The 22,987-nt window shown below is 54.5% G+C and overlaps 1 protein-coding gene and 1 long non-coding RNA gene across 6 annotated transcripts in view; one reads left to right on the top strand and one right to left on the bottom strand.

The window, feature by feature from the left end:
* Positions 1-10,534: 10,534 nt before the first annotated feature.
* ABCA3 (ATP binding cassette subfamily A member 3) overlaps positions 10,535-22,987 on the top strand; it is a 33,719-nt gene continuing 21,266 nt past the window's right edge. For 3 of the 5 annotated variants that reach the window (XR_007903242.1, XM_051779890.1, XM_051779870.1), the window contains exons 1-6: positions 10,586-10,632; positions 15,285-15,386; positions 18,259-18,523; positions 19,346-19,473; positions 19,782-19,947; positions 22,278-22,537. Coding sequence is in view for 4 of the 5 variants with exons in the window: in XM_051779890.1 (XP_051635850.1) it covers positions 15,333-15,386; positions 18,259-18,523; positions 19,346-19,473; positions 19,782-19,947; positions 22,278-22,537 (873 nt within the window). In the remaining variant the exon portion in view is untranslated. Of the gene's footprint in view, positions 10,541-10,585; positions 10,633-13,650; positions 13,674-15,284; positions 15,387-18,258; positions 18,524-19,345; positions 19,474-19,781; positions 19,948-22,277; positions 22,538-22,987 lie in introns of those variants that run through there. The other 2 variants (XM_051779882.1, XM_051779883.1) reach the window with 2 other exon arrangements.
* On the bottom strand, positions 19,452-19,889 carry LOC127468642 (uncharacterized). Its single transcript, XR_007903630.1, has 3 exons — positions 19,749-19,889; positions 19,590-19,685; positions 19,452-19,541 (listed from the first exon to the last, which is right to left on the bottom strand). It is a non-coding gene; the product is annotated as an uncharacterized LOC127468642 (long non-coding RNA).

The raw sequence follows: 22,987 nt of genomic DNA, 5'->3' as shown, positions 1-22,987 counted from the left end.
CCCGCCCGCCGCGCCAACAACCGCGCATGCGCCGGGAGCAGCCCGGCCCTGGGGGGCACCGGGCTGTGAGGGGATATCGGGGTGTGAGGGGACACCGGGCTGTGAGGAATTATCGGGGTGTGAGGGGACACCGGGCTGTGAGGAATTATCGGGGTGTGAGGGGACACCGGGCTGTGAGGAATTATCGGGGTGTGAGGGGGCACCGGGCTGTGAGGAATTATCGGGGTGTGAGGGGACACCGGGCTGTGAGGAATTATCGGGGTGTGAGGGGACACCGGGCTGTGAGGAATTATTGGGGTGTGAGGGGACACCGGGCTGTGAGGAATTATTGGGGTGTGAGGGGACACCGGGCTGTGAGGAGATATCGGGGTGTGAGGGGACATCGGGGTGTGAGGGGACATCGGGGTGTGAGGAGATATCGGGGTGTGAGGGGACACTGGGGTGTGGGGGGATATTGGGGTGTGAGGGGACACCGGGCTGTGAGGAGATGTCGGGGTGTGAGGGGACACCGGGCTGTGAGGAATTATTGGGGTGTGAGGGAACACCGGGCTGTGAGGAGATGTCGGGGTGTGAGGGAACACCGGGCTGTGAGGAGATGTCGGGGTGTGAGGGGTTAAGGGGGTGTGAGGTGACACCAAGGCTCTGAGGGGACACTGGGGTGTGAGGGGACTCCAAGCTTTCATGGGACACTGGAGCTGTCAGGGGACGTCATGGCTCTGAGGGGCACGGGTGCTGTGAAGGGATACCTGGGGCTTTTTGGGGACATCAGGGCTCTGAGGGGACACCAGGCTTTGAGGGAACACGGGACTCTGAAGGTCCTCTGGGAGGGCACTGGGGCTCTGAGGGGACACGGGGGGCTGTGCTGGGGCTGTGAGGGGACAGGGCTCTGAGGGTGCTCTGAGGGGACACAGGAGGCTCCGAGGGGACTCTGGGGCTGTGAAGGGACTCTGGTGCTCATAGTGGTCCCGTGGCCCGTGGGCTCTCCCTGCCGGGCCGGGCAGGTCAGGCCACCCTGGGCCAGAGATGGGGAAGGAGCCTCAGGGGTCCCCTCCAGCCATGCCCCAGCGCTGCCTTCCAGGCTCTATGTTTGCTCCCTACTTCAGAAAAGACACCAGAAAGCTGCTTAGAAACGGCCTTGGGACTGTGGGACAGGAGCTCACAGGTTAATGAGTGTGGGAGTTAATGTGTGGCACAGGGCTGAGATGAGTACCTGTATTCAGTGTTTGCTTCTGCGTATCCCATCCCCTGGGTACATTCTACACCTCTAAACCTCAATCAGGCACCAATGTACTTCCATAAAAGAGGACTTAAACCTTTCCCTTCAGGTGGGCTGAGGCCAGGGTTTGCCTGGGGAAGGTGCCAGGCCCCTGAGCCCCCAGGGCAAGGGGCAGCAGGGGCCAGTGGGGACCCGGAGTTTCCTGTCCCACGGAACACCTCATATGTAACAAGGTTGTTTTTCAAAGCCTGTCCCAGTGAGCCATGAACACCACAGCCTGGGCTGTGAGCAGGAGGCAAAGGGGATCTGGAAGGAAGTTCGTACCATGAGGAGCTGAGTGGAGCAGCCGCTCCCACCAAAGCTCAGCGGGAAGCAGGAGTGAGCAGCAATGGAAGGCAGCATGAAATCACCTCTGGGGTGTGACACCCTGACTGAGCTCACCATAGAGCTTCAGGGCTTGGAAGAGGTGTCTCCAGACCAGGTGTCCTGCACAGACCTTATCCTGCTGGTTGCCCCTTCCCAACTGCTCCCAGTTGTTTTCCTAACATTCATTAAGCACACAGAAAAGTCCCAGGAAAGACACAAGTCTGCCAAATGACTCTGGGAAGCTTAGCTCCTGTTCAAGTTGGTTTCTGCAGCCTATTTCTTGGATTTTTTTTAACCAACTGAACACTGTCAGGAGCAACAGGACAGGCTGGAGGGGTTCTCCCATTCCTCCCCACCACATGCATTGAGACACTGTGCTCCACAGTCACTCTTTTCTTTCCTCTGGCATTGCAGGTGGCAACAGGGCTATGCTGAACTGCCTCACTTCACTGCCACGCCCCTGCACAACCTCTTCAGTTCCAGTAATTCCCACATCCCATGCAGGTATAAATGCAATTCCTTTGTTAACCAAAGCACCCCTCAAAATTTTGACAGAAAAGAAACGGCCCTTCATCACATTGGTTTGAATTTTTCTCTACAGGTTGATGGGTGGCGTTTTGTCTTTCCCTAATTCTTGAACCAAGATCATTGTCCCAAAGCTCTCTGCAGTGACCAGTGGCTCAGCTGGGAATGCCTTGGTCCAGCAGATTTATTAACCCTTTTTAACTTTTCAAAGCTGTTAATTCATGATCGTGGCTCTATAATTTCGTTGGTGGTTGCCTAGGGAACAGTGATCACAACTTGATTATATTCAGTTTGGGCAGAGAAGAATCCATTCAGTAAACAGAAATATAGGATGCTTTAAAAAGTCAAACCCCATAAAGACAAGAAAAACTGAGAAAAAGCAGTGATGGGGAAAGGCAGATAGAAAATTGTAGTAAAAGGCAATTCCTTAGGATTTATTTCAAGAGTCACCAAGCCAACACCAGAGAAGAGAAACCCCCACCCTAGTTCAGTGGTGAATTGAAACTATTAATTAGCAATAAAGAAGGCCATAACAAATGGATGAAAAGGGAAATAATTAACAATTTTCTCTATTTCATAACTGGTAATTCGCATCAGCAGGGTGAGCTGGGTGCCTGCAGTCACTCTGTAGGGAATTGTGTCCCTGGCATTGCACCTCCCAGCTTGTCTCAGCAGGAATTTGCTCCCTCATTCCTGCCTCGGGCACTGAAAAACAGCCTGGATTTTGGCTGCAAAGGGGTGGGGTTCCTGGAGAGCCTCTGGAGAGCAGGATGGGGCAGATCCCAAGGTCAAACTTTAGTGCCTTGAATCTTCAGGCTCTCAAATCCATGGGTAAACGTGTGAGCTTTAAGCCTTTGGTGTCCCAAAGGGCTGTCAGGGGATGCAGGAATGGGGGAGGAACTGGGGAGCTCCTGGGGCTGGTCCTGGGGCCAGTCCAGGCTCTGGACCCTGGGGAAGTGCCATGGGACGGGGTAAGACCAGGGTGGGGAGATGTGGGCCTGATCAAAGGCTGAGTCAGAGCCAGCAACAAAGATTTGTCCTTGTCCTCCTCAGCCAGGAGTGGCCTGGGAGCATCCTGGACTTCCCACAGCCCCAGCAAACCAACCGTCTGTGTGTTCCCTTGTTCCCTCTGGATCCATTTCCATGCTGGATCCCCACGGCAGAGACAGCCTCCCACAGCGTGCTCATGCACTGTTTGGGAAGTGCTTCCTGTTGGTCTGAGCCAGCTCCAGCCCTGTGCTGTTCCTTGAGGCTCTGCTCTAGGGAATGAAAATACTCTTCCCTTTGTTTCCCCCTCGGTGACCCCTTGCAGGTCTCTTCTCTGCCAGGCTGTGACATGCACCCAGCCTGTCCCCCACTGTTAATACACCTTACTGTCCTGAAGAGCTTTAGGAGAGAGATTTTGTTCAAGTTTTGCAAAAATTGCTGTTTATATTTGATCTGATCCACCATTATTTACATATTCCATGTTGTTCTAGCAAGAATTCCCTCCTCCAAGCCTTGCTGAATGTTGCCTCACCACTGCATGTTCTTTCATACATGTTCTAATGCCATATTTTCTTCCATCTTCCAGCATATCTGACAGGTACCAAAGCCAGGTTTAAGAGTCCAGTGTTTCCTGGATCCTTTGGAGCCCTTCCTAGAAATCAGCCTGGCCTTTGCCACCTCTCCTCCGGTTTGGGAAGGTCAGGGACCTGCTGCCTGTGTCCTGCTGCAGGGTCTGCCCTGAGCACATGCCAGCCCAGTAGTTTTTCAGCAGAATTCCCACTTCTGATGTGTTTGCAAAATACACTGCCGTTAATTCTTATGTGGTAAGTGAATTACACTCAAAATATATTTTCATCTCAGTTAATGCTGTTTTTAGCTTGTGGGGAATTTGCATCTTTTACCGTTTTCCTGGTTTGAAATAGATAATGCTAGTTTTTGCAGAATTTTTATTTTATTCCACTTTAGTTTTACTACTTATTTGTGTTTTGACTACCTTGCTTTCCTGTTAAACCATCCTCCTGCTGATTCACCATGGTATTTATTGCATAAGGATCTGTTTTGTAGGAACCACACATCCACACAGGCTAGGCAGTGTCTCCCTATTTTTTGCAAGTATTTTCCTCTGTATTTCATTGAGTCACAGAATACCAAACTGATTTGGGTTGGAGGGGACCTCAAAGTTCATCTTGTTCCACCCCCTGCCATGGGCAGGGACACCTCCCACCAGCCCAGGTTGCTCCAAGCCCCGTCCAACCTGGCCCTCGACACTTCCAGGGATCCAGGGGCAGCCACAGCTTCTCTGGGCAACCTGTGCCAGGGCCTCACCACCATCACAGAGAAAGATATAGCTCTGGATGATTCCCCACACCACTGCCTACTCACCTCACCCACCACCCTTCACTGAACCCTCCTATGATGGTCTCATATCAAGGGCTGATACCGCAGGTCTGTTGTCCTTTAGCCAGAGCTCATCTTTCCTGGAGATGCTCCCTCTGTCTCCAAAGTTTCTCCAGTTTATTTCTAAGCCGAAATCCAATCCCCATAGGCAGCAACCTGCCTGTCCTCACTGAGCAGCAGCACTGCCTGCCCTGCTCCAGCTTCCTCTGCATCAGTGGGTTAGGGGAATTTTTAACTCTCTCTTGGTCTTGGAAGAGGGAAACATAAATCTCTTCAGGAACGGATCCACCTCCCTGTGGCCTTTTTGTGCTGAGGGTGGTCTCAGAGAACCACAGAATATCCTGAGTTGGAAGGGACTCATTGAGTCCATCTCCTGGTCTGTGCTGCTGTGCCCTGCAGGAAAGTGCAGGTGGCTGGGGTGGCAACAAAGATCCCGATCTCCTCCTGCAGGAGTTCCCTTGGTGCCAGCTCAGTTATGTCTCCCTTATCTCACTCCTGGCTTCCCAGTACACTGCCAGCAGCCCCTTGGATTTAGGTACTGGCAGAGATCTTTGAGCTTGACAGAGGGCCCAAAGCTGCCAGTTCTTCAACCTCTTAATGAAACAAGGCTGTTCCTTTGCGCTTACCCACCTCTTGGATCCTGAAGTGATGCCACTTGGGCAGCCATGCTACAGTCCTGGAGAGGCCTCGGGAGCCTTTCAGCTCCAAATTGCCAGTTTCAATCCAGCAGCTGCAAGAGGTCCTGGCTGTTGGCACGCCCCTGAGAAGTGGCCCTAGGGACACCAGATGCCTCTGGAGGAACAAGTGAGCTGCCCTTGGGCAGTGCAGGCAGAGCCTGCCTGTGCGTCCCAGGCCATGCTGCTTCCTCAGCTCCATCCACCACCACTCCAACCACAGTGAGATGCTCTGGCACAGCAACAGTGGTAGCAGAAGTTTCCAGCCACATCTCCTCTATCCTGGTGGTGCACCAGGGCCTGTCAAGGGCACTGAGCTCTGTGACCCCCAACAAGGGCACAGGGGCAGAGCAGGGACATCCTGAAGAGCTTCCTCACGTGTCATCCTTTCCAATCCATGGAAATGTTCCTTTGTCTGAGCACTGCAAGGGGAGTCTGTTTTCCTGCACATCTTCCCAGCACTTTCAGAGCAAAATGACACACCAGGAGACTCTGCCACAACCTGGCAGCCTAGGCTGGGGGACTGCAGGCTGGCATGCCTTGAGGGACAAGGGAGGAGGGAATCCGCCCCTGGGGGAAGGGAGCCCAAGAGATCTGGTCCTTGGCCAGTCTGGGGTAGCGGAAGGTGCTGGATCTGTTCCCCTACTTTCATCAGAACCGCCATCCTGGCATTTCCCTCCTGGGTCATGCTGCTTAAGGGTAGAAAATGCCAGTCCCAGGATTGCACCACCCAGCACTGCAGCAATGTTAGAGTGGGAAGAAACTAGGAGAAGATGGGAAATGCTCTCAGCAGAAGTCTGTGTGTTTGTCCCTGACCTGCAGCTCATGGGACATGATGTCCATGGAAACTCTCTCTGCATGTCCCCAAGCCAGCAGCTGCCCTGGAGGAAGGTGCCACTGGGCATCAGGGGCTGTGTGCCCAGCTCACACTCCCTCCTCCCTCACAGGGAGCAGCAGGAGGCTGGGATGGAGGGCAAGGAGCAACCCAGAGGTGCTGGCACAAGGCTAGTAGTGAACCCCACCCAAAGTGCTTGCCCAGATACTGCCCAGGGTGGCAGGGCCATGGGGAGGGCAGAGAAACTGAAGGAGGAATTGTTTAGCAAAGTTCCTCTTCTCAACATCTGTATTCAGCTGCTGGCTGAGAGATGAGGAGCCAGTGCACCTTGTGCTGGGTCCATGCTGGCATGGCTGCCCTGGGGACTCACCAGCACATCCCCCCACAGCACCTCTGCCAACCTGGCCTGCATCTTGGGTGTCTTGTGGATGGGGAAGGGGAGGCATTGCCTCGATGGACAGATAAGATCATTTCCTGAGCCAGCCAGCACCTTTTAAACAAGTTAAACCCTGAAGCCGGGTATGGGATGGGCAGGACTGGGGTTTCTGGACCCAGACAGTCTGAAACAGCAGGATGGATGTCCCCACTGGGGCTGCCCTTTGGGAATAACCCCATGGGAGATGGGGGTGACAACGGCCACCAAGGGAAAGTGGTAGAGAACAGATTGAGCTGTGATCTCAGAGACAGAGATGCCAGCAGCATGGATGGGGATGGCAGGCTTCGCACAGGGGCTTGTTCCTCCTTCCAGGGGCTGATAGGAGAGCTCAGAGAGGGACAGCCCCCAGGCAAGCGTTCCCTTGCTGTTTGATCCCCACTGCCTGATCTCTCACTGCCTGATCCTTCTCTGCCCCACTGCCCTTTTCAGTGTCCCGTGGATTTCTCCTGCATCCTTGCTCAGTCTTCTGCACACTCCCAGTCTTGGGTGTGAGCTGAGTCACTGTGATGCCACTGCACCTCATTGCAACATCTCCCATCATCTGTTCTAGGAGCCATGAGGAGCCTGTAAATAGTTTCTTTGGCAAGATTTTTGTTTTGATCTAATGGCTCAGCTTCCTTCAAAGACAGGCATGGAGAGGCACTGCGTGAGGCAACAGGGAAGGTCATGGGGAGAGCTGTAATTGGGGAGGATCAAACTCAGGCTCGAGCAGGAGTGTGGGCAGGTGGCTCAGCCCAGGCTGCCACGAGGCTCTGGCGTGTCACCACAGGCACTGACTGTCCCAGATCCTCCCCAGCCCCACAGTCACCTGTGAATACTTGGCTGGCTGCTGGCAGCATCTGAGACAGGGCCAGGGGCCTGGGATGGCACAGACCCAGGGTGAGACCTCCACCCTGCCATTCCCGTGGCGATCACAGCAGGATCCTGTGCAGCATCATGACATGGGACGGGGGAAGACAAACCGGGAAAGGATGAGCCCTCAGCCAGGCCATGCTTGGAGGGAAGGCACGTGCCATCCCCACGCCCAGCCGACCTGCATCATCCACGTCACCAAGCGCACGGGCGGCTCTGCTGAGGGACAACAACTTGCTAAGCTGGGCTGGCTCCTGCCTCCGAGCCCTGTAATGAGCTTTGCTGGGAGCTGCTAAGGAGATGAGTGTGAGCAGGGAAGCTTTGCTGTGGTCTGGTGGCTGCTTGGTCACCCCGGGCAGACAGGCTCCAGCTCCACTGGTGTGTGTGGAATGAGCTGGGGGAGTGCAGGGACACGGCTCCTGTCTGTGGCTCTGCAGATGGGCACCGAATCCAGGCATCTCCCACTGCAGCCCTGTGGGCGATGGGACCTGAGCACAGGCCAGGCAGTAAGAACTTCTACTGCAGTCCTCTGTCCAGGGCCAGACCCACAGCAGGGACTTGCTCCAGGTACCCCAGAAAGCAAAAGCTCAGTTTTGGCCATTGCCAGGAGCAAAGTCACCAAGGCAGGGAGCGGGGTGTCCCCTCCCAGCTCCGGCGGTGCAGTCACAGAGCATCACTCTGTTCACATGTGCCTATTTTTAACAGCAATGCTGCTGACTCCTGCTCCCTTACCGAGACAGCTTCACCCATGCCCTGGTTTCTCAGCTCATTTCCTCCTCTCCCGGGGCCAGCCAGGGCCCACTGAGTGGGTACAAATGCCCAAGATGAAAAGATCAGATGGGAATGCTGTCTGCAAAGCAGTCATGCTCTAAGCCATCATTGCAGCATTCATCTGAGCAGAGACCTCCCCAAATTATAGAATCACCGAATTATAAAATCATTTAGGTTAAAAAATCTCTCTAAAATCATCAAGTCCAACCATTGCCCCAGCACTGCCAAGGCCACCCCTGAATCATGTCCCTAAGTGCCTCATCTACATGACTTTTGAACACTACCAGGAACTTCACACTTCCCTGGACAGCCAGTTCCAAAGCCTGAATTCTTTCTCTTTATTATATGGGAAAAGGCAGTGGCTGGGGGCTGCCCCTCCCCTGTCTGCCGTTGCCTGGGGCGGCTGAGGGTCACCAGAGCACCCCAAATGCCCCCCAGCACTTCTCAGCCCCAAGCAGCGGCCCGAGGGGCACCTCGTGCCCAGTGTTCACACCGCAGAGCTGCCTCGGGCGTGGCTGTCATTGTCCCCGTCCCCCCTCCCCACCCTCTTCTTCCTCCTTCCTCTCCCGCACTGTGCAAACTTTCCTCCCTTCGGTGTTCCCAGCACAGCAGCTCCTTCTCCTGCCAACTTGGCACCGGCAGCGGGAGCAGACGGGGCTGGGCAGGGCTGGCACAGCGGGCAGGGCAGGCCACCGCGACCCCGCTCCGCTGCCGGCACTTTCATCCTTATCTGCAGCGTTCCGCCCGGCCCCTGGAGTGGCCCGGGAGCGCCGCGTTCCCACGCACGGGAGCTGCTCCCAAAAACCAGGGCACCAGGGCAGGGCCGGGTGTGGAGTGCTGCCGTCCGGGAACGGGATGGGCAGAGAGACGGGCACCGGGAACCGCTCACACGCACAGCCCCAGGCAGAGTGTGAGCCCATCACGGACACACACAGCCCCCTGCGTACACACGGGCCCCTTGTACACCCACAGCCGCTTACACACCCCCGGGGGGCCGAGTGGGCACATGTGAACATGTATGTCACATCTGTGCACATGAGCAATGCCCGGTGCATGTGCACACAACCGTGCGCTCACACAGTGACATGGGTGCACACACCTGTGCACACATGCCATGCCCTGCACACACATGTATGGCATACATGCAACGCCCAGAATGTGTGTACACAAACACACACAGAATTTACACCCGGGATGATGTATACACACACTCCTCAGTGCATACACACTGACAAACACACGTGTGCACTCACAGACACACACACAGTGATACATACATGTAATGCACACAAAGGGTGACACACATACACGTGCACACACACATAGCATGATACAGACACAGAGGTGACACACATGTGCACACACACAGGATGGCACATGCAGACACACAGAGTCACACACAAAGTGAAACACACACATGCAAACACACTCGCACACATCCCCCCAAACTCTCATCTACTGACAGACACTCAAACAGCCACACACACACACAGAGCATGATGCGCACACACAGACCCATACGTGCAGACACAGGGGGTCACACACACAGTGAATGAAGCACACACATGCACACAGACACACACAGAGCATGATGCACACACATACACATGTGCACACATTCACACACACAGCATGATGCACACACATACATGTGCACACACACACATGTTCACACACGCACATACACATGTGCACACACAGAGCATGATGCACACACGCACGCACGTGTGCACACACACTCACACTGTCACACACTCACTCACATACACACACACACACAATCACTGTCACACACACACAGAGTCACACTGTCACACACACACACTCACATACACAGACACACTCAAACTCTCTCACACACACACAGTCACACTCACACCGTCACACTCACACACACACACACTCACATACACACACCCACACCCACACCCCCACACACACCCTCACACACACCCTCACACACCCACACACCCACACACCCTCACAGACACACCCACACACAGACACACACACACACAGGCACACAGACACAGACACACACACACACACCCCTCACAGACACACACACACACACACAGAGTCACACTCACACACACACACACTCACACCCTCACACCCCCTCACACACACACACACACAGTCACACAGAGTCACACACACAGACACAGTCACACACACACACACAGTCACACACACACACTCACACACACACACACACAATCACACACACTCTCACACACACAGTGACAGTCTCACACTCACACACACACACACAGAGTCACACAGTCACACACACACAGTCACACACACACACACAGTCACACACACTCTCACACACACAGTCACACACACACACACACACAATCACACACACTCACACACACACACACACACACACACACGCTCACACACACACATAGTCACACACACAATCACACTCACACACACTGTTCCCTCTCGGTCTCGCCCCGCCCGGCCCGGTCCCTCCCCGCGCGTGCGCGGTGCGGGCGGTCCCGCGGGGGGCGGGCGGGGCCGGACGGAGCGGGAGCCGCAGCCGGAGCCGCCCGGCCCGGTGAGTGCGGGGTGATGGGCGCGGGGGGCGGCCCCGGCTCCCGAGGCGATGGCCCCGGGGGGACGGCACCGGGGGGGGCGCGGGGCCGCGGCCTCTCGGGCGGTCGGCGGGGTGGCCCCGCCCGGGGCTGCGGCAGCGCCGGGGCCCTTGGCCCCGCTCCTCCCGCTGCCGCCTCCGCGCTCCGGCCCGGTCCCGGCGGCGGCTCCTGCGTGGGGCCGGGCCCGCGCGGTCGCGGCCCCCGGAGGCTGCGGGGCCGCGGCGGGGGGAGGCGGCGCCCCGCGGGCTCCCCGGGGATGCTCGGCCGCGCTCGGTACCCGCGCCCCGCCGGCATCCCGGGGCACGCGGGGCAGCCCTCCCGGGCGGGGACGGGGGGCTGCGGGGATCGAGGGGCACCTGCCGGCCCCGCTGCGCCCCGGGGCCCGGACCGAGCAGGTACCGACCCTCGGTATGGGAAAGTCGCTTATGCCAACACAGACACTGGGAGGCTGGAGCGTGTCCAGGGAAGGGAACGGAGCTGGGGAAGGGGCTGGAGCAGCAGGAGCAGCTGAGGGAGCTGGGGGGGCTCAGCCTGGAGAAAAGGAGGCTCAGGGGGGACCTTCTGGCTCTGCAACCCCCTGACAGGAGGGGGGAGCCGGGGGGGGTCGGGCTGTGCTTCCAGGGAGCAAGGGACAGGACAAGAGGAAACGGTCTCAAGCTGCACCAGGAGATGCTTATATTGGATATTGGGGAAATTTCTTCCCCTACAGGGTGGTCAGGCACTGGCACAGGCTGCCCAGGGCAGTGGTGGAGTCACCATCCCTGAAGGGGTTTAAAAAACAAGTAGGAGGGATCCCCCCTCCCCAGATAGGGACATGAGAAACCCAGTTGTTGGGCTCCACACCTTGTTCTTTTGTTGAATCCATGATGCCACTGAATTTGGAGAGTTTGCTTTTTTACAGGCAATTGCAAACTCGCTGGGCAAACCAGTGCCAGTGTTCGTAGGGGAAAGGGTTTGACCAGCTTTTGCAGCAGCTTTGTCCTCCCTCTCCTGCTGCTGCCCCAGCACAAAGGCTGTTACAGACACAGCCCTGGAGCCCGTCGGGCTCCCCGTGCCCACCGACCCCCCCGTGCCCCACTGCAGGGCAGCAGCCCACAAACCAACCCCTCATTCTGCAAACAGGACCCACCCCCAGCACTGTTTGTGTTTACTTCTTTATTTCGAGGCCTGAAGTTCCTGTCTGGGGAAAAACCGGATCTGTAGGGCATTGGGATTTGGGGTTGCAGAGGGCTGCGAGGTCACTGGGCACTCAGTCCCTGCAGCACCCAGCACTGCTGGGCTTGCAGCCTCCTGGAAAGTTTTATTGCTGTTTGCACAACCAAGGTGAGGTTTTTACAGTCTGGCTGTTTGTCGTGACTCCCACATCTCTGTGAATGGTGAGAAGGAGAAAACACCCCAGCAAGAGAGTGGCTGATCTGGTGGCTGCTGGCCCTGGTTGTTCATTGCAGGACCAGGGGCTTTCTGGATGCGCCTGAGTCGGAAATCACTCTCTCTTCCTGAAAACACTGGCCATAAAAAGTGGCTGCTTGTGCTTTTAATTTCCAGCACAAACACTGTGGGGAGCAGAGAGGCATTTCCTTCTCTGGCGGCAGCGTGGAAACCCCCCCCAGGACTGACAGGCCTCACCAGGGGTGTGATGCCACCACCCCGGGGCACTGGGTGGTCCTCACAGGGTCACAGAGGTGGAGGCACCCTCAGGGTCTGCAGCTCGTCCCCCGGGGGTGACATGGAGCCTCTGCAAACCGGCAGGAGAAACGCTGGTTTTATATAAAAAAAGGCAACGTCTGCCATTTCCAGGGCTTGTTTCTATGGGAACGGGACATCAGAAGAGCAGGGATGCGGTGTGTGCTCTAAAATAACTGCCAGCTCCCAGGAGCACGTGGCCTTTGCTCGGCCCACTCGGCCCTTTCCGCTGAGAAGGCGGCCAGGCATGGCCAGATCCTGGCTGGAAGTGGGTCAGGGGGTAGGATGCTGGGGCCTTGATCCCTGCCAATCCTCAGCCTGTCCTCGTCTAAATCCACCGGCAGGAGAGCTCCGGTCCCAGCTGGCAGCTGGTGCTGCCACGTTACCTGGCACAGCTTGGCACTGCAGCAGGGGCTGGGGGGCCCCCGTGGTGAGCACCACACTGGTACCCACCCGTGCAGGCTGTGGGCAGGCAGAACGGCTCTCCTTCCTCGCTGACCTCCCTGGGGATGGCCAGGGTGAGTCCAGGATCACGTAGTTAGCAGACCCTTCCTCCCGCTGCAGTCAGGTGTGGAGAGCAGGGTGTTTCCAGTGAGGGGCAGAGGAACTGGGTTGTTCTCCCTGAAGCTGATGGTGATCGTCTCTCTCTTCCCCCAAATCTTTGTCTGTGCCTCTTGCTGGGAAATTCAATCTCATCTCATAGTGCTGAGGTGAGGCGGGAGCATCACTGGAGGGGACAACCCGGCCTGCTGCCGTGTGTCCTCCTGCCAGGCACCTCCGAGGTCATTGTCAGCCATCAGTGCACAGCCATCCTTTCCCGCTGCAGGTGGTCCCAGGCATGGACCGTGGGCCCTGCCTGAGCTGCCTTTGGTCATGGGCATCTCGGGGCTGACCCAGGCTGCACCTTCCAAAACAGGTTTTCTCTTTTGGGTTGAAAAACAAAATCGTTTCTGTGGATGCCCAGAGCCTGACCATTGTTACTCTCAAATCTGGTAAGAGTAACCCTGTTGTAACTGAGCTTCTTCCTCCTCTTATCCTCCAGCGAATGAAAGTCCAGAATGAGTTTTCTTGGAACACTTAAAAACTTGGAAAACATTTATTGGCAGTAACGGGGTTTCTGTCTTTGCGTAGTGTTTGTGTTGCCCAAGAGCTGCTTGACATTTTCCCAGCAAGGCACCGGCCCTGACGGCAGCGTAAGACCCGCGGGGGCGGCCGGGGGGGCAGATTGTGTTGGAAGGTGTGGTGGAGTGAGCAGGATTTGGGACCTCTGTGAGGGCAGCAGCCAGCTCCAGCCTGAACTGCCACATTCATCCTCTTTAAAGTGAGCCAATATTTTGATTCCCTTGGTATACTCTGAATTCCCTTCATGGGGGTGTATGAGGAAGGTTTCTGCTCCTGGGGGACTCATTTCGAGGTATTTCAGGTGCTGCTGTGTGGGGTATGGGCATGTGTAGGGCTGGGGAACCTGCTGAGGGGTCCTGTGGCAGAGTGTGGGCAGTTCTGTTTGGGCATATGTGGACCAGAGGTCAGCTGGAGACATGGTACTTTAGGATGAGCTTTGCTAAGTCCCTTTTGCTATTCCTTTCCCACTTGCGGGGGCTCTGATGGACTTTTCTGGGCTGCAGCAGCAGATCTGTTCTGCTTTTTCCTGCCTGGAGGAAGATCCTTGAACGCAGATGTCCCTGCTGTTGTGGGAATCTGTCTTCTGCGCATGGAGTGGCAAAGAGAAGGTGGTTTTTTTGTGTGCTCTGAGAACACACCTGGGTTTTGGGCTGGGGCTGGGAAGGTGTGTGCCAAGGCAGGAGAAGGCTCCTGGAGGGCTCGAGGAGCTGGTGGCAGAGGGCAGGTGAGGTAGGTGGGTGTTGCTGTGCCCGCAGCCCTCCGTGGTTCTCAGCCTGCTCTTGCTGCTCTCCCTGTGTTCACCGTTCAGCTCCGGGAGCTGAGGTCAGGGCTGGGTGGTGGTGGAGGTTGGTGAGTGCTGACTGCATCCAAGGAGCCGATACTATCCCAGACAGGGCTGGAAAACGTGCTGTGGAGCATCTGCCAGGGTGTTGCTGATGAGTTATGTGTCTGTCCTTGTCCCTGTGGTGCTTTCAGTGCTGCCAGGCTTTGGAGCTGACCCCAGCAGGTGCCTGCTCGGTGGGCACTGCTGTGATCCGGGTTGGCCCTGTCGGAATTTACCATGCTCGGGGCTGGGGCTGCTCGGCAGGGGTGCCCCATGTCCAGCACCGTGGGCAGGAGGCTCTGAGAGTGCCAGGGCTGCCCCTTCCTCCTCGGTGCCGCACTCCAAGCCTGAAATCCCAGCCCATCTCGTGGTGGGACAGCAGTGCCCCGTCAGGAAATGCCACTGCAAATGGAGACAAAAACAACTTGGAGCCATGGCAGATGCTTCCTGAGAGGGGGAGGAGACAGTGGATTGTCCTCAAGCACAGACCTTCCCTTGCACTTCCCTGCCCTTTTCTTATCCTCGCCTCTCCGAGGAGAGTTTCTAATGGGAAAGCACCGAGAACATTGCAGAACCAACCCTTCTTGTGGTGGGAGGTGGAGGCACAACTTGAAATTTTAACCCATCCCAAAATAATGGGCTGCCAGGGGTTTGATGGCCTTCCTTGGGCTGGTGTTTGTGATTTCATAACACTGTGCTCCCGCAGCTCAAGGAAAGCTGTTCCTGCCTGCTGCTGGGAAGGACCCTGATGCTTCCCTCCCTGGGAACAGCCATGCCAGAAACCACAGGCTCTGGCTCAGTAGGGACTCTTGGAGAGAGAACAGAATGGTTATTTTGCCTTGTTTGGGGCCAAGCCAGCTGCTGTGACACCAGGCTGGAAGCAGGGAGCTGCCATGGGGCTGGATGGGATGCTGGATGCAGGATGGTGCCCTCCTGCCACCCAGCTCCACCAGTTCCTGGCACTCACAGCTCTCTCCTCTGTTCCAGGGTCCTGCGGAGCGGCAGTGGTGGCACTGGGCCCCTTCTGATGGGAGGATGGTTGTTCTCAGGCAGTTTGGGCTGCTGCTCTGGAAGAACTACATCCTGCAGGTAAGGCTGGCACTGTGCTGGGGGGCTGCCTCTGACACCGCTGACCAGGGGTATATCACAGCTTGCCTGGGGTCTGGCTCCTCCAGCAAACCTCCCCCACGGGCCCAGGGGATCTCTTGGAGGAAAACTGGGTTATTTGTGCCTGTGGTGTTGTCCTGCTTTTGTGCTGGGAATTAAGGGCAGGGCTGTGTGCTCGCTTTCCCTGTGCCCAACGTCCCCCTCCTGTGCTCTGGCCATGAGCTCAGCTCCCCGTGTCCCGGGACAGGATAAGCCAAGCACCTCCCGTGCAAAGGTGGGTTTTTTGAGCTGTCTCATTGCACACCCTCCTCTGGTGGTGCCACTGCCTCCAAACCCACCAAGGCCCTGGGTTGTTTTTTTTCCTCCATTACTTTCAGAAGCAGCTTTTAGGGCTCTTAAAAATATAAAGCTGCTCCCAGCCCTCCTCCTTGCATGGCAGCTGGGTGGTGCTGAGGGATTTTGGGACCTCGGTGCCGGCAGTGTCCCGCTGGCACTGGCCATGGCCGCAGCGCCTTTAAGTGGATGTTCCTGGGCGGATCTGCGGCTCCGCCGGGACCCGGAGCCAGCCCTGGCACAGCGCGGCGGAAGAGGAGGGAGCAGAGGTGGCTGCCGCCCGGCTTTACTCTTTCAATTACCCTTCTGCAGCTCAGCACGGCGCTGCTGTAAAAATAAACCAAAGGAAGAGGGAAGGGCTGGCTGGGCCCGGCCGCCCCGCAGGCACTGAGCAGGGAGCAGGGCTGGGAGGAGACCAGGTCCGGCAGCAGGGATGATTTGCTCTGTGATGGCCAGGCCTGCAAACCCCCCTGGTGCACCCCGAGCTGCAGGACAGTCCCCCATCCCCTGTGCAGGGCGATAGCGTCGTTTTCTGGGTGTGCCTCGAGGCGGGGACTTGTCTCGACGTGTTTTCCAAGGCCACAAGCTGACTCAGATCTGCTGTGCCGGGATACAAACATAAATCCTGCTCCCGATGAGGGCACAGAGCTCCCAAGCCATCCTTGTCCTGCTGAGGGGACGATGCTGGGACACACACGTGGCTCGCCTGGAGCTGGGGCAGCCCCGGCCAGGCGGAGGTGGTGATTATGGATGAGTGTTCCTGTCACCTCTGAAATACACGGCTTAAATGACTCCTGGCAGGGCTGGTGAATGTGTATTAGCCTGCAAGTTGAGGGGTCAGGGAGCTGTTCTGGAGCAGTCCATGAGATGGAGAGGGGTTTAATACAATAGTAAATCAGTGGGAGGCAGCTGGGCTGCCAGGGCTGTTATAAAACCATCCGGCATCTGCACTGTTCGCTTTTACGAGCGTGGCTGTTGGAAAAGCTCCTTTTCCCCTGCCTGCCCAGCGCAGGCTGCTCCTCCCACGAGAAGCCCCAAGAGGGGCTTTTGGCTTTGCCAGTGGGTGCTGACAGGCAGGGTGATGGCAGTGTGGCTTTACACCCCTGTACCCCTCCTGACAAACCATCCAAGGGCCCGTTCACCCCGGCTGCTGTGGGGCTGTCTCCCTGGAATGGCTGGGCTGTGCTCAGGGCTCCCTTCATGCCCCACTGGAGACTGTGCCCACCTGAGCCTGCTCACTTGCTGGATAAAATCCAGTTGCTGAGACAGCAAAGTTGTGAGAATAAAATTCTTGGTGCTCCTCCTGCCTGGTGGTGCTCCTCTTTCCAGCCTGGCAGAGGGGAGGTGGAAAATCCGTGTGTCTTGTAAAGCCTGAATTAGCCAGAGCCCTCAGAAGAGGTTAATGCTGCTGCTTCTGCTCTGGGCACATGCTCTGAATGAGCAGAGGTGAATCCCTGTGGCCAAGGACATCTCTGGGCTGTCACTGCCCTGGCTGAGGCTGGGGGTGCTGTGCTTTCTTGTGCCTGGGCTGGGGTGAAGGGAACTCAGTTGCAGGAGGGAATCCCAGAATGGTTTCAGTTGGAAGGGACCATCTGGTTCCAATCCCCTGCCATGGGCAGGGACACCTTCCACTAGACCACATTGGTCAGGTGACCCCAGTTCCTCTGCGATGGATGAGCAGTTTTAAATACTAATTAACCTGTGTTGGATGCTAATGAACATGCATGGGTGGTGTGTGTTATTAGCTAGTGGGAATTTGGGAATTTTGCAGGAGGGGTGGCCCTGAGGGAAGCCACTGGAGGGTCATGCTCTGGCACAGCTGCTGTGTTCTACTCTCCGGGCTTGAATTCATTGTCCAGTTGCTTGAACCTCAATTAAAAAAAAATAGTGAGCCACCATGTGTAGTGCAGGCAGGGCTTAGGGTGCAGGCTGAGCCCGTGGGTATTCTTGCTGTGCTGCAGTGATCCCAATCCTGTAGCCAGTGGCTCTGCCAGGCCCCATCCTGGGATGCAGATCCCATATCCTGCTGCCTGCAGCTGCTCAGCTCCAGCAGGAAAAGCTTCACTGGTTCCAGCAGTGTTGCTGCACTCGGCAGAGCCCCAGGGCACAGGGAAAGGACAACCAACCAGCTGGGATCATTCAACCTGGCAGTATGGTGGGGGAGGCTCTTATGGAGGGTGGTCTGAGCCAGGGAGGTGCTTAGGGTATGGGACACCTTGGATGGAGAGCCATGAAGGTTGTGGGAACCAGTGCAGCATCATTCCGGGGCTCTGGAAAAACCCAGGTTGTGAAACCTTGTGGAATGTAAGATGCTACTGCTTATTGGTGTTTCCATGCCCTGAGCCTCTTACTGTGCTGATCTACCTTCTGTATTTCCATCTTCTTTTTTCTCTCTTTATATCTGTATATACCTATAGATATCTATGTATAGATAGGTAACTGTGATAGATGTCTATATAAAGATACATGATATATTTGCTGTACTTCTCTCTGTGTTTGTCTCTCTTTTCTTGCCCTGCAGAAGCGGCAGATCCTGGTGACCCTCATCGAGGTGTGCCTGCCGCTGCTCTTCGCCGCCATCCTGATCGCGCTGCGGCACCGGGTGCACTCCGTGAGCCACCCCAACGCCACCCTGTACCCCACCCAGTCCGTGGATGACCTGCCCAGCTTCTTCTCCTCCCGGCACCCCAGCAATCCCTGGGAGCTGGCCTATGTCCCCTCCAACAGCAGCGCCGTCCGGAGCATCGCCGAGGCGGTGGAGAGAGCGCTGCCCATCAACATCCGAGGTGAGCGGGGCTGGGGCTGTTCCTTCCTCCCCAGAAATTCCTAGGAATTGTTGTTCTGAGCCACCTGGTCTAGTGCCCATTGCAGGGGGTTGGAAAGAGATGAGCTTTAGTGTCTGTTCCAACCCAAACCATTCCATAATTCTGTGATTAGGAAGAAATTCTCCCCTGTGAGGGTGGTGAGGCCCTGGCACAGGGTGCCCAGAGAAGCTGTGGCTGCCCCATCCCTGGAAGTGTCCAAGGCCAGGTTGGACGGGGCTTGGAGCAACCTGGGCTAGTGGAAGGTGTCCCTGCCCATGGTGGCAGATAGAATGGGATATCTTTAAGGTCTTCCATCCCAAACCATTCTGTGACTCTGATTCTGAATCCTGATGCTCTGTTCCTGGGATACATAATTTTTTTCAGAACTTCAAGGCAATGGTTTGATTTTTTTTTTTCACTAAAACGACAGGATTTTGGGTTGATTTTTCGTGGCTTTTTTTGCAGTTTCTGTCTACAAAAATATCGCCCTAAAACAGTTAAAGGAAGTGGCTGGCGCTTCCCTGAGAAGGAATATTTTTGGAAACCTTGAGGCATAGAAAATTTTAGCACTTGGTGTTTCAAACTATTAGGATTTTCTCTGGAACAGCTGAATCCTGCTCTCAAAAAGGAGGGATGTCTCCGTGCCCAGGGTACAGTTCCAGCATCCCGTGTGACTCCCCTGTGTCTGACAACAGGCACAGAGCATCCCTCATGTCCTGGACCAAACCCTTCTGGTAGCTGAGCATCAATCCATGCTGTGTTGCCGTGCCTTGTTCCTGCATCTCCATGCTTCTGCCTCCACAGCTCAGGGCTTTGCCTCAGAGAAGGACTTTGAGGAGTATGTGAGGCTGGACAACCGCTCTGGCAGCGTCCTGGCCGCCGTGGTGTTCCGGCACCACTTCCCACAGAGCACGGCCCCGCTGCCCCTGCAGGTGAGTGCTCAGGGATGTGGGGTGTGGGGACACACCTGGGGTCACCCGGGGTCACCCCTGTGTCCCACCTCGGTGTGGTGTGTGGGGACACACCCGGGGTCACCTGTGTGTCCCACCTCCGTGTGGGGTGTGGGGACACACCCGGGGTCACCCGTGTGTCCCACCTCGGTGTGGGGTGTGGGGACACACCCGGGGTCACCCCTGTGTCCCACCTCGGTGTGTCCCACCTCGGTGTGGGGTGTGGGGGCACACCCGGGGTCACCCCTGTGTCCCACCTCGGTGTGTCCCTCCTCCTGTGCTCCCCACAGGTGGAGTACGAGCTGCGCTTCAAGTACAGCCCCAGGAACGCGCCGCGGAGCGAGCAGACGGGGCTGAACCCCAACCTGGACCGGGACTGGCACACCAGTTACCTGTTCCCCCTCTTCCAGCTGCCTGGGCCACGAGAGGCCAAGTTTGCCGATGGAGGGACACCAGGTGAGGTCACCCACCCTCTGGGGCACGGCCAAGGATGGGGGGTCACCCGCCAGGCACAGCTCAGCCCCTGCCAGGGGGTCACCGAGGCTCTGAGCCTTTAAAGAAATAGATTAATTTTAAATTAATTTTTAAATTTTTAAATTTAAAAAGAAATTAAATTTAATGAATTATAATGAAATATTTATTCATATTTATGCCAGTACTACATTTACAGAATATCTAATTTTAATATGCACTCTAATAATATGCATAATATATAATATACAATATACAGTATAGAATAATATTGTTATAATACAATACTAGATATAAAATATAAATTTATATATTATATATCTTATATATAATATACATTATATGTTATATTTATATTAATATATATTATATATTATATTTATATAAAATATATATTTTATGTTATATATTATATAATTTAAAAATACAAGCCAAACAAATATTTATTTATATTTATATAAATAGTAAATTTATATAAGTACAGACAAGTAATTCAGTAATCATTTATATAGGTATTTATGTTAAATTTTTATAAGTGTGTGTATAAGTCTATATAAATACAAAAATAATTAAATTGTTATATATTTATATGGACATTTATATTCAATTTCTGTCAGTGCATATATAAACAATTCATCAAATAATGACATATTTAAAAATAGTTATATTAAAATATTAGTTAAATTATTAATTATCCATTATGTATTTGATTTTTATATTTATATATTTATTCTTATATTTTTTATTCATTATTTAAATTTAATTTAAAATTAATTTTATATGTTTAAATTATTCTTTATAATTTAAATATTATTTAAATATATTTACACTTTTGTTATATTTATTATCTATATTCTTTATTTCAATTTTATCCTGTGACTTCACAGGCACTGCTGGCCTCTGGGCACCTCTGCTGAGCAGGGCTGGATGCGAATAAATTTTAACGTACATAAATTGTTTTAAAATTTAATTTTTTTTCCATTTCTAATTTAATGGAAATTTTATTTCACAATCCAAACTGCCCGGTGTTTATTGTGCTGTTTAAGCACTTGAAAAGTAAGTAGAGCAATTCTGTGGTTTGAGGTGTTTAAGGGCAGCCAAACCACTGGCAGATCCGGAGCCAGAGGGGACACCGTTGGAGCTGGCGCTGGCTTGGGACTGGATTTCTTGGGAGCTTCCCCTGCTTGGCAAAGGGGGTATTTCCCTCAGTGGGGTTTCTCCCTTCATCCATATCCAGGGAGAGTGAGAGTGTGAGGAAGTGGGCAAACAGGTTGTGCTCCCAGTGTGTAAATAAACTTGAGCCCCAGAGTGTTTGCTCAGTAAATGAGTTCATATCAAATGCTGTTCTCGATCTCATATTCCCACTTTTATCTCCTCTCTCGGAGTCATTGTAACCAAGGGACTTTTAAGATGCTCATTTTGGGTTTTGTAAGAGAATTTGAGTTGTTCTTCAGGTAACACCTGGCAGCAATCCCTCTTAAAAATAAACTATTTTAAGTTTATTTTGTTAATTAAAGCTGTGTCAGGGAGTGGTAGGTTGGATCTCAGGAAAAGGTTCTTCCCCCAGAGGGTGGTTGGGCACTGACCAGGCTCCCCAGGGCAGTGGGCACGGCCCCAAGGCTGCCAGAGCTCCAGGAGTGTTTGGACAACGCTCTCAGGGCCAGGGTGGGATTGTTGGGGTGTCTGTGCAGGGCCAGGAGTTGGATGGATGATCCTTGTGGGTCCCTTCCAGCTTTGGATATTCCCTGATTCTATTGGGAAATTAAAATTCTTTTCACTGTTTTTTAATGCACAAAAATTTAAGCCCCACCTGTGAGTCCCAGGATATATCCTTCCTCCCTACAGCCTGTGGAGTATCCTGTATTCCTTTGGTTTACAAAGAAAAAGGTGACTTTTGGTGGTTGATGGTGACGGGGAATCTCCCCCTTATAAAATCACAGCCATTCTACAGGACATGGTGTAAACTGAGTTTTCCTGCCAGCTCCTTCTAAATGATGGTTATGAGAGAGTGGTTTGGTCTAGTGGAGAGTGTCCCTGGGCTAGTGGAAGTTGTCCCTGCCCATGGCAGGGGGTAGAATGAGATGAGCTTTGAGGGCCCTTCCAACCCAAACCAGTCTGTGATTCTGTAGGTTGCTGTCCATCCTTCCCCAGCCCCGCCGTGTCTGCAGGACTGTGTCCTAGTGATGCTTTTTTGCTTTTCCTCCACACTCCATTTTTGGTCCATGTTCCTCTTCCCAACCAATCCTTCCCACAAGGGCTGTCTCTCCGTCCAGAAGCCAGACCTGTCTCTATCCCTGTGTGTTCTTGCTGTGCAGGTTATCTCCGGGAGGGTTTCCTGGCGGTGCAGCACGCCGTGGACAGGGCCATCATGCAGTATCATGCCAGTGCCAGCTCTGCCAGCCTGCTGGAGAACATCACAGTGGTGGTGCAGCGCTTCCCCTACCCCGCCTACGTCAATGACCTGTTCCTCTTGGCCATCCAGAACCAGCTGCCACTGCTGCTCATGCTCAGCTTCACCTACACCTCGCTCAACATCGTCCGTGCTGTCGTCCACGAGAAGGAGAAGAAGCTGAAGGTGAGCAGTGGCGTTTCCCAATGGATGATGCCTTTAAATTAGGAACAAAATCCCCATTGGGTTCGGAGCCAGCGCAGGAGGTGGGGATGGCAGTGGATTAACGAGCCCCAGGGAGGAATGTTGCTAATCCTGCTGCTGGGATGAGACTTGGCTCTCCTTGCTGTGCAGCCGAGGGTGTTGGACCACAGGGATGGTGTTTCTCCTGGGCTGGGAGAGAGGGCAACACTTGTGGGTTCCAGAGTTTGTGGATTCAGGAGTTCAGTGTGTGGGAAGGAAGATTTTTGTCCTTTTGAGTGTAGAGCCCTGTGTGTGCGTGTGCTGTGGGGGTGGCTGGGGTTCAGCTGTGTGGTTGCAACAGCAGGGCTTAGCTTACCTCAGGTACTGGGTGTCCTGCCCGCTGCTGTGTGGCCCTGGTGACACTGCTGGCACCCTGCTGTGGGTTTGGGCTCA

This window comes from Manacus candei, unplaced genomic scaffold (genome assembly GCF_025592945.1).
Source record: "Manacus candei isolate 608988 ecotype Guabito, Panama unplaced genomic scaffold, ASM2559294v1 h1tg000002l, whole genome shotgun sequence".
NCBI classification, from domain to species: Eukaryota; Metazoa; Chordata; class Aves; order Passeriformes; family Pipridae; genus Manacus; species Manacus candei.
The sequence above is the reverse complement of the archived record's forward strand: the minus strand, read 5'-3'. Positions and strand labels throughout refer to the sequence as shown.